The sequence below is a fragment of the Corylus avellana genome, chromosome ca1 (assembly GCF_901000735.1).
Source record: "Corylus avellana chromosome ca1, CavTom2PMs-1.0".
NCBI lineage: Eukaryota > Viridiplantae > Streptophyta > Magnoliopsida > Fagales > Betulaceae > Corylus > Corylus avellana.
The window spans coordinates 34134451-34146034 of NC_081541.1; the positions used below are offsets into that span (position 1 = coordinate 34134451).

At 38.2% G+C, this 11584-nt stretch overlaps 2 protein-coding genes across 2 annotated transcripts; one reads left to right on the plus strand and one right to left on the minus strand.

The window, feature by feature from the left end:
- Window positions 1-1454: 1454 nt before the first annotated feature.
- On the minus strand, window positions 1455-4688 carry LOC132183468 (probable receptor-like protein kinase At4g39110). The gene is made up of 5 exons (XM_059596885.1): window positions 4341-4688; window positions 3179-4238; window positions 2478-3096; window positions 2016-2365; window positions 1455-1906 (listed from the first exon to the last, which is right to left on the minus strand). Exons 1-5 carry the CDS (start codon window positions 4647-4649, stop codon window positions 1704-1706), a joined length of 2541 nt encoding a protein of 846 aa, XP_059452868.1. The 5' UTR covers window positions 4650-4688; the 3' UTR covers window positions 1455-1703.
- A 2295-nt stretch (window positions 4689-6983) lies between these two features.
- Window positions 6984-11584, plus strand: LOC132183484 (26S proteasome regulatory subunit 10B homolog A-like). Its single transcript, XM_059596886.1, has 10 exons — window positions 6984-7180; window positions 8294-8413; window positions 8820-8956; window positions 9094-9255; window positions 9341-9427; window positions 9560-9646; window positions 9729-9866; window positions 10042-10233; window positions 10315-10413; window positions 11211-11584. Exons 1-10 carry the CDS (start codon window positions 7078-7080, stop codon window positions 11283-11285), a joined length of 1200 nt encoding a protein of 399 aa, XP_059452869.1. The 5' UTR covers window positions 6984-7077; the 3' UTR covers window positions 11286-11584.

An 11584-nucleotide genomic window follows, 5' to 3' on the forward strand; every position in this document is an offset into this window, starting at 1 on the left:
TTGATAAAATTGCACTTTAGCGTTTAAAATCATGTGTTTTTAAAAGTGCACTCCTTGCATATGCTTTTGAAAATATAGGTTTTATTTTTTATTTTTTATAATTATTTTATTTTATTTTTTACATTTTCAAACCGCTATTTTTAAAAAACACATTCCCAAACTAGACACTTTTCGTGATTTTGTTTAAAAATGCTCTTTTGACCTGCGAAATCACAATGTCAAACGAACTCTTAGTACGGAATCACTGCAAAATGAAAATATTGCCATATATATATATATATATATATATTGCAATTGTTATTTCTAGTTATTATTTCTATTTCCACAATTTTGAAGATGGGACATATCCTAAATGGCCTCTATGCATAGAGAAAAAAATTTGAAACAACATAAAATATGCAAGTGTGAATATATGTTGTTCCTGCTTGGGTATGCTCCAGTGTATTTGTACTGCTTGAATTAAATTGAATTAAATTCATTTTCAAATTGGTCCCAAAAAAGGATGTATATATAAACAATACTTTGCATATAAAAATTCTAAGGACTTAATTTTGGGATGATCCTCCCAACATTGCTCTCATCACAAGGAACCCAAATTTTATAAAGTTTTATATACTCTTTAGCTGTAAGAGTCATCGCATCTCAAAATCTCGAGCATGAAATAGGGCTATACTCAAAATTTTAAAGAACTGAGTGCCATGTGACAGTCCACATCTTAGTAGCTAACATAATAAGTGCTATGTCGATTGCAACGTCAATTTGTAAACGTAATAAGTGTCATGTAGTAGTCACATTTTAGTAGTTGATGTGGCAAGTGCCACACGGATTGTCGCATCAGTTTCTATGAAACTTATAATAAAACCTATAGTACCCCTAGCAACAGCACTCTAAAATAAAATTATAATTTGTTCAAGATAATTGCATTGATATTTTTTGGTTTAAAAAAAGAATAATTATGGATCATGCTCGTGTTGTCTCTATAACTTCCAAGTTATATTCAGAATGTATATCACAAATTTTCACTTGCTCCTCAGCTTCATAGTGAAAATAAGTACGTCCCTCATTAGATTGAAGAAGCTAATGAGGGCGGATTAGATTTCCAACAATTGTAAGAAAGCTTATTTGAGATCTACCTGCCTAAATAAGTTTTAGACTGCTCATCCGCTTTTTTTAAGCAGGTTTGCTCTATATGAACTCTCTCACAATTATAGTCGGCAGCAAATTGCTCAGGATCCCAATTTGATCAAAGTTGCATAAGCAATTTATGGTTGCCCCATTCGTGTAACATAAACTTGGAAACCAATTTGCTTGCAATGAAAAAATCATTCTCCATTGAAGTTGCTAACTAATTCACTCTCTATGTTGCAGAGCCCACCATATACAAAAACATGATGATTCTCTTAAAAAATAGTAATAACGTATAGGATTTATAGTAGTGCATGATGCAGTATACACTCTTCTATACCAGCACATCAATCACACCATATGGACAGTACAGAATATTGCCCTAACCATGGAACCTAAATACCGCAGGAAAGAGAGGAAAGCCATTGCAGATAAACAATCGTTTCATGGAGCATTTGCCCATCATCATATTTCCCAATATTCATGATGAAGCAGTAAAACCAATCACCACCTTCACCAAATGCTTATACTTATACTGGTCTAGACCACCATTGAATTCTTCAACCAAGTTTAGAATTTCACCTACCATTGAGATTAGTGAACTGGGCAAACATGGCAGTTCCTGAATGCTCATCAATGGCCTGAACTTGAGCTGGGGTGTTACTGTTACCCTCTTCAGCATGATAGACAGGAAGGGCATCAGAGGTAGTAGTGGTGTCAGCAGCAGCAGGAGAGGTGCAAACAGTTGCAGAGGATTTGGTTTCATCTTCAGCTGCCTTGCCTGCTAAGATATCTCCAATCAATTTAAGCTTTTAGAATAAGCGATGATTTAATATTTCACGTGAGAAAGAGTGTTAGAATATAAATTAAATGATTAAATTTAACATTACCTTGTGAGAAAGCTTCTTGAAGCTGCAAAGCATACTCCAAATTCCACAGCACATCTCCCATTGTGGGCCTGTCGACACCATGTTCAGCCAAGCACTTCTCTGCAGCCTCAGCAAACTTCTTCATTGATTCAGGATTAATGGAGCCAACAAGCAGAGGGTCAATGATCTTGTCAAGCAAGCCTTTCCTCTTCCATTGCATTGCCCAGTCAGCCAAGTTCACCTGTTCCCTTGGCAGAGCCGGGTTGATGGCGGGCCTTGCACAAAGTGCTTCCAGGAGAACCACCCCAAAAGAGTACACATCTGACTTATCTGTCAATTGCTGCCTTCTGAAATACTCGGGGTCCAAGTACCTGATTAAATATTCCATGTGTTGAGCAGTTTAAGCCCACACGTAAAGGGAGAGTTAGAATATAAATCAAATGATTGAATTCAACTTTTGGAATAAGAGTGATTTAACAGTACCCGAAACTTCCCTTCACTGCAGTACTCACATGACCCTGCCCCATAGGAGTATCCTTTGAGAGCCCGAAATCGGCAACTTTGGCAGTCAAGTTTTCATCAAGCAAAATGTTGGTGGTCTTAACATCACGGTGAATGATGCCTTGTGCAGTGCCAGTGTGGAGGTAGTGAAGCCCTCGAGCCGAGCCTATGCAAATCTCCAGCCTTTGCTTCCATGACAATGGTGACAAGTTCTTCCCGTACAAATGATCCCTGAAAGGCCCGTTGGACATGTACTCATAAACCAAGATCATCTCTGAGTTTTCATCACAATATCCAATGAGGGAAACCAAATGCCTGTGCCGTAGCTTTGACAACATCTGGATCTCTGTCTGGAACTCTGTAATGCCTTGTTCCGACTGCGGGTTCCCTCGCTTGACAGCGACTTTAGTCCCGTCGTCGATCATGCCGATATAAACATTGCCAAACCCGCCAACGCCGATCACTTCATTGGCGTCGAAATTCTTGGTTGCCTCCTGCAACTCGGCCAAAGAGAAGTACCGCCCCAATCCTAAAGTTGAGGAGTAAAAGTTGCTCTTGTGAGACCCTAGAGAGTTCTTGCTTGACATGAAGCTCGTGTCACCTGGTAGAATATAAATTAAATGAGTAAGTTTATCCATTTTTATTAGCTTAAGTTTTTAAGATAAATAATGATTTAACATTACCTGCATGAAGAGGAAGCAGCCACGAAGAGAAGCTATTCCTCTTCTGCCAGTCTTGAGGCCTCTTGTGCCACTTGATCACCATTGCACCAAGACCAACAAAGGCTCCAAACATCATCGCAAACCCGACTGCAGCCACCGTACCGCGGTTGCTCCCGCCATCAGCCTCGACTCCATCAACCCCAAATTCTCCGTCAAGACTATCCACCGAATTGCTTATTTTCAAGACCTCGAGGCCGTTCAAAATGGCGTTCAGGTCGCCGGAATCCAATTTAGACGGACCAATCTGGACACTTAGTCCATTAGACATCAATGAAGCATTAACCACAATATCCTTGTAGTATGCCATTGCCAAACCATTCAAGGTGGCTGACAAATCCAAATCAGATATCGCCATTTTCCCATTAACATAGACGTCGAAGTAGAGGTTATTCAGTGCTTTGCTCACAATGTCACAAAAATGAAGACGAACAACGTACCCGAAAGACGGGTCTGCTTCAAAGTTCCATGTCACATTGAAATTAGGCCTGCTTGTTTGGGCGTTAGCCATTTCAACAGCGGAAGCATACACCGTTTGCGGTGCGATCAACGGTGAGAGTCCTTCGGGGTATTTGACGATGGTGGTCTCGACGGAGACTTTCTTAGCCAAGTTTCTGTGCTTAAGGTACGTCTCGTCAGACGTCCATGTCCGTCCGAGTGTGTCGTTTGTGGCGGTGATGAGCGGTCCTCCCATGTTAAGCCGGTACATGGTTTGGTAGGCGAATTTTGACAACCCTGAAAACTCGCTTACTGGTGAAAGCTCATTGGCGGAGTCAGTGATCAACTCATCAGGAGCTGAAACCACCTCAATGCTGTTGATGAAAGCGGCAGAGTTCTTCATGGGGAGGAACTTGATCGAGAATTGTGGCTCCGTAATGTTCAAAAGGTACTCCTTGAGGATGTAATTGGTGTCGTTGTTCACGTTGAAGCTATGTAGAAGAACATACTTATCGGTGTTGACAGAGAAAGTGGATTTCATGAGATCGAATATATTGTTGTTGAGGGGATAGAAATGGAGGCGTACCTGTTAAAATGTACATTAAATGATTAAATAATTATTCATTTTCTATTTCAATTTAAATATATATCAAAAGAGCTTTTGAAATAAATGATAATTTAACCGTACCCAATGCCAGCCGGGTCGAGACAAGGGAAACGTGTAAGTTGCATCTTGGACAAAGATCCTAGCCGATAAGTAAATGGGAGAAGGAACATCGTCGGCCTTGTCAACAGAAACTTTGATATCATCTCTGGCTTGTAAGAACTGCTTAGATTGCTCTTCGGTTTTGAAGGCTCTTCCATCAAGCAAGGTGGCTGGTTTCTCTGCACCACAGTCAATGAGGAAGCTGTCCTGGGGATCGAAGGGAGTGTAGGCCGAGAAGGCGGCGGTGGAGGCGGAGAAGAAGGCGTAGAGAAGGACCAGGAGGACAGCCATCGATGATGATGATGATGAAGAAGGTGATGGCAGGGAGGATAGAAAAAAAGATTGGATTTTGGAAACTTTATTGGCTTCTTAATTTCCTATCTCCATCCCTCCTGGGTGAGGAGGAGGGTTAGAACAGAGAAGAGACTAACAAATGGTCTTGAAAGAGTTCTTTTTGTCTCTCTGCAATGGTTTTTTTTTTCTCTTTTTTCTGTTGCTGTTTTCTTGGATATAAGCATTTCCCAGTAATGAGGCAATGTTTGTGGAGATAGATTTTTTACAGTGGATGATTCTGTTTGGTTTGGTCCCTTATTTTTTTTTTTTTTTAATGGTGCCAATGAATTAAGGGTAATAAACGGTTCCATGAGTTTGAAAGTGTCAACCACCCTTGCTGTCCTCTCTCTCTCTGTCTTTCTCCCAAACCACTCATTCCAAACATAGATAGTACTTCTATTAATGTACAGTTTGAGAATCTATCTTTTAAAAATTGTGATTTGAAAACGTAAAAAAAAATCCGTTTGACAACTTTTTTTTTTTTTTTTTTGCCTAAAAACAGTCAAACTCGTTTTTTCATGTTAACAAACAATTTTCTTTACTTTTTACTCACAAAAAATTCAAAACTCTTTTCGCCTCTCCGTTACATTAATCTAATTCTTTCTCATTTCTCCCCTCAAAAAGTAATGCCAAACAGCCATACAGATCACTCACTTTAAAATTACTTTTTTAAAACGTATGTTTTTAAATCGTAAACCCAAACGTACCTATGAAGCGTGCGATCTACAGAATTGCCCTTGGTTTTGGAACATGTGTTAGGTCTTGTTACTGCCCAGCATAGCTAATGGGCTGAAGTGAATTCATCAACATCATAATTAGACATTTTCACTTACATGATTACTAGGATTCCAATGAAATCATGTAGTGGTCTCCATTCACTCCCTACCTCCATTCTAAAATTCCAAATGAATTTGGGAAGCCTCAGCCACTTGCTAGAGATGCCCAACTTTCTGAAACAATGGATCACCATTGATATATAATGAACTATGAGTCTATGACTCCTCTTATCAGTAAACTCCTCGATTAGGTTTCATTCCGGTTTTAATCCGCTGTGATTGAGACATGTGTTCCTTACGTCCTATTTGAAGACATGTGTCGGTGCATACACTATATATGCATGTAGCATTTGAAAATACATGTAACGTTTCTCTTTTAGTTTTGATGAAAAGTAATTAGACTAATACTCCGCTGCTTTTACAAAAGCATTGTTCTAATTCTTCGTTCCCTCGTTCCTATGATAAAAATGACAAAGAAAGAAGGGAATTAGGACAAGTTTATTTGTAAAGTTATGACTAACTAATACTCATCCAAACTCTACCTACAAAAAAGAAAAAAGAAAATACATGTAGGTATGCTTCTTTTGCAAGAGGGCCAACAACATGAAAAGTTCTGAAATCCCATGTACACAACCTTTGAGCTTGTTACTAGCAAAGTGGAAATTTGAGATGGAAACTTATGGAGAAATTTTTTATATATTCTCAAGTGCTTACTTTTTAATGTGGAAATAAAAATTATTCTTGAATATTATATGTATTTTTATTTGTTATTTTATCCGAGATTGATTTTTACAGTTACGTAAGAAAGTGAGCACTTTGAAATTAACACTTAAGATTATGTGTAGTACTTCTCCATGAACAATACCCATAGTAGGGAACAAAGAAAAGCACCAAGAGGGAAGCTCCAAGGCCTTGGGTGCCACCGTGCCATTAACCCGGCTCAAGTTGGAAATTTGATGAAGACTTTGAAATAAGAGAAGGCAACACACAACCATGTCTTAGAGTATGTTTGTGATTATGTTTGAAAAATAGAGCTTTTAAATTAAAAAATATTTTTTTAGCAATTTTTGGACCCTTAAAAAGGCTTTAAATTTTTTTTATCAAACGAGTACTGTTATCGGACTTTTTAAATGTTAAACGCACTTTTAGGCCTTTCAAACAGACACTTAGAGAACTTAAAAGCTTTTAACATTACTTCTACTGATAATTTGAGAGAGAAATTCTTTTTATAGTCTTATACAAACGTCTAGGATTTTGTATTACAATTGTGACATACAATTTTTGACACATATACAAATTTAATATGAATTTAACACGAAATTAACTGATTAGATTTTAGTAAAAGAGTCTTTTTTGGGTCCATTAAAAAATTAACATTTTATCACATTATTTTTGTAATATAGTAAAATATAATAAATATTGTGTCCATTTAAAAAGGTACTCACCGATTTTTTTTTTTTTTTTTTTGAAAAGGTTGGAAATGTTAAACCATCCTATAAAGCTATGAAAATACCAATACACAGCGGTTGTTCACACAAGCACTCGGCTCTCTCTCTCTCTCTCTCTCTCTCTCTCCTCCTTTTGCTTGATCGGCAAGGCGAGTAGCCGGGATGTCCAGCGAGTCAGAGGAATCCGTACGACGGCGTACAGCGCTCACGGAGCACCGTAAAAAGCTTCTCTCCCATAAGGAGCTCGAATCCAGAGTCCGCGCAGGTCCGTTTCCCCAATCCCATCGCACTAAAACCAAAAACCCAAAAAAGTTTTCTCAAATCCGATCCATTTTCTAGGGTTCCTAATGTTATTATGCCGGTTGATTTTTCTGACTTTTCTTTTGTTTGTTTCTTGAATGAATGAATGTTTCAAGTATTTTGAGAGCTTATGCTGTGTGTTTGTCTAACTAAGCATTTCAGAGAGTTGAATTTCAGTTTGGTAAATTATTTTCGCTTAGGATAATTTGTTTTTGTATGATATAGGGAAAGAGTTTTGAATGGGGACCTTGTCATTACAATTATAGATCAGGGCAAGTACTTTGTGTTCTGTGCATTTGCAAGTTTTGTAGACTATAAAGTGTGAAACCTTGGGCAAACTTTGCAAGGGACTGGTTGTTACTTTAAGCTTTTGTACGGGTTAGTTTCGGTAGTGATGGTGAGCTTATTCCCGGATTGGAGCTAGTTGGAAGAAAAGCTGCTTTTAGACTTTTTGTTCATAGCTCATGCGTATCTAAATGAACTTTGCGGATTGTCTCTATTACTCTACGTGGGATTTTAAGCAACCCCAGATAGATATTTGGGAGAATTCTCTAAGTTAGGTCTTGATATAACATACTGGGATACCACATTAACCTAAAACTTATGCTGTATCAACCACTCAGTTTGTCACTATTACTATACATGGGATTTAAGCATCCCCAGATAAATATTTGGGGGAATTCTCCAAGTCAAGTCTTTATATAACATATTGGGATACCACATTAACCTAAAACCTATGTGATATCAACCACTCAGTTTTGTCACTGTTATTCTACATGGGATTTAAGAGTACCCAGATATTTATCTCGGGGAATTCTCCAAGTCAGGTTTTGATATAACATGCACATGTAACAGATGTGATATGTTTTGGAGGAAAAAAAACTGCATCGACCATAAAAAGGGGGAAAAAAATCTTGGCTACCACACTCCTTTCAAGCCTTCCCTGATTTATTTTGTTTGCTTGTATTTTGGATAGATTTATGCCATATTTGATCTTTTTCTATCCATGCCATACATTTGCTCATTTTGTTGTCTCATCATGGCTGTAACTAACACTTCTTGGAATTGTATGTTGCAGGGAGAGAGAACTTGAGGGCTGCAAAAAAGGAATTCAATAAAACTGAAGAAGATCTCAAGTCCCTTCAGAGTGTTGGCCAGATCATCGGCGAGGTTCTCAGGCCTCTTGACAATGAACGATGTAATATGAACTTTTTGTGGCATCTTTGTCTGTGAATTTATCTGAAGTTATTTACAAACATTGTGCTCTCTTTTCTTATCCCAGTCTAACCATTCCCCCCCCTTTTTCTCAAGCCTGCAGAGGTATAACATATCTCAGGCTTTGTGCTTTAGCACTTCTGGTGGTGCCATCAATGCAATTTATGAGCTGGATTTCACAGTTGCGAACTCCATTTCCCATATATTTTTGCTAATAGAGAGATTAATATATAGATATGCGATGTCTTCTTGTATAAAATTTGATAATGAAGTCTTGTGTTATTTTTCTTCTTCACTAATTAATTTTTTATGGGGGGAAAGGGGTTGGTTGGTTGGGTGGATCTGGTAGACAATGGCAGAACTAATGGATATCATCTATGCTGTTTCAGTGATAGTTAAAGCAAGCAGTGGACCAAGGTATGTGGTTGGCTGTCGTAGCAAGGTGGACAAGGAAAAACTAACTTCAGGAACTCGAGTGGTGCTTGATATGACTACTCTGACAATCATGCGGGCACTTCCTCGTGAAGTAATTATCTTTATCATGAGAAATTGGATATATTAACAGATGTTTGTGCTAATCATTATTTAATTTTTTAGATTTATTTAAACAAATCAACAGATTGCTAAAATGTCTGTGTTTCCTAACGTTTTTTTTTTTTACAGGTTGATCCAGTTGTATATAATATGCTTCATGAAGACCCGGGCAATATTAGCTACTCTGCAGTGGGAGGGCTGTCAGATCAAATTCGAGAACTCAGGGAATCCATAGAACTGCCTCTAATGAATCCTGAGCTCTTTATTAGGGTGGGAATCAAACCTCCGAAGGTAATTTCATTTAAAAAAATCTTGTGTTTGTTAGTGGTACAGGTGAAAAAAGAAATCAATGTAGAAGCTGTGTCAAATATTTCAGGGTGTTCTTCTCTATGGACCTCCTGGTACGGGAAAGACATTATTAGCCAGAGCAATTGCAAGCAACATAGATGCCAATTTTTTGAAGGTTTGAATTTTTTGTTATTGTTTATCAATACTGATATAGTATTACTGTTTAATTATACTTACCAAAAGAAATACTCCTGTTTAATTTGCTTATTAAATTGAAATTTGATGTTTACTTTTGTTGTGGATATAGGTAGTATCAAGCGCAATAATTGATAAATATATAGGTGAAAGTGCAAGATTGATACGGGAAATGTTTGGTTATGCACGTGATCACCAAGTAAGAGCTCATGTTACTTGAAACAGTTCCCATTTCTGAAATTTGTAATATAATTTCTTACTATCAATTTCTTCTGGTAAAGCCGTGCATCATATTTATGGATGAGATCGATGCCATTGGTGGACGTCGTTTCAGTGAGGGAACGAGTGCAGACCGTGAAATCCAGAGGACACTCATGGAGTTGCTTAACCAGCTGGATGGTTTTGACCAGCTTGGGAAGGTAACTTCTGTTCACTTATTGGTTTGGTTCTGTGAAATTGTTGATTTTGTTGTGCATAACCTATGCACACTTGTTTTCACTACTTTAAACATATATTGCTACCTACCCACATATTTTGAAGGTGGTGGTATGTTCGTTATTGAAAAGTGATAAGAGTTTGGGTTGGGTTGCCTAGGTTAAAATGATTATGGCTACAAACAGACCAGATGTTCTGGACCCTGCACTTCTCCGTCCAGGACGCCTAGACCGGAAAATTGAAATTCCACTGCCTAACGAACAATCCAGAATGGAAATCCTGAAAATCCATGCTGCTGGAATTGCCAAACATGGTGACATTGACTATGAAGCAGTTGTAAAGCTTGCTGAGGTAAGCCCGGCATATTGTCCACATACAAAACTCTTATACACACCCTTTACCTGAATATTTAATTTTCTGCATTCACTTCAGGGGTTCAATGGCGCCGATCTTCGTAATGTTTGCACTGAAGCTGGGATGTCTGCAATTCGTGCTGAACGTGATTATGTCATCCATGAAGATTTTATGAAGGTAAAGTGTTGCTCTTTGGAAATCATATTAGATCAGTCATTGCCTTAAAAAGGATCATTTAGTGGTTGTTAGATTTGCTTCATTCATGTCATTCCGTGGCTGTGGCCGTTGCCAATTTCCATGGCCTGTCTTCGAGATGCTCTATTTGTTTCACCATGGATCTTAGCGAGCATCTTGTGAACTTTCATTTCTTTTCTCTTCACTCTTTCTTTATTGGTGTTAGTGCCTAAGAACATTTTTATACCCCACCAACCCCCCATTCACGAGTGACTAAAATGCATTTTGAAATGCTTAAAATGAAGTTGATGGCTAAAATATTTCCCGTGTTGTCACTTTTGCACTGGTGCACTGGTTTGTTACGAAAGGCGCTTGTGTTGATCATCTAAATAGATAGAAATGTGATCTAACAAACCCCCCCTCCCCAAAAATAAAAAAATAAAAAAAATTAAAGAAGTATGAAATTCCATTTGGAAAACGTTGTGGATGACCTTGTTTCCTAATCCGAAGGAGTTTCAAATGCATCTTTTTGTGGCAATCATACGGTCAGGGGAAGTACCTAACTTGACTGCTGCTTTCTCTACTTGTCTCTTGGGCATGTGCACGTGTGCATGCATGTGTGTGATGCTGATGGATTGGTGCTTTCCAAAACATATCACACTCAAATTTGTCTGGTACTCTATAGTGTGTTTGCACATAATCAATCCTGATGGTTCGATTGTCTGAAATATATTCTCCTGAAACCCGTTTGCGTGCGTTTTAGCTGGATTTCTTTAACTTGTGTGGTGGCTTTGTTTCAGGCTGTCCGGAAACTAAATGAAGCAAAGAAACTTGAATCAAGCTCTCACTACAATACTGATTTTGGGAAGGAGTGAACCCAGCTGATCGTTCTCCTTTTACTGCAATACTGTGCTTAGTTTCGTTGAATTTGAAATCTCCCTTCTAAATCCAATACATGGAATTTAGGAAGACATGGGTCACCCTGCTCGCCCTCCTCATGAGAGAACCTACAATTTAAATGATACTTGTCCACAAAATCTGGGATCTTCTTTTCCATCCCCAATAACTTCATGATTTGCACTAGCACAAATTTCACTTTCTGTAGGCCCAGACATTCTCTTCATAACAAAATCAAGTTCTACAATCACAAATTTGATTGTTTTGTTTCTTTTTC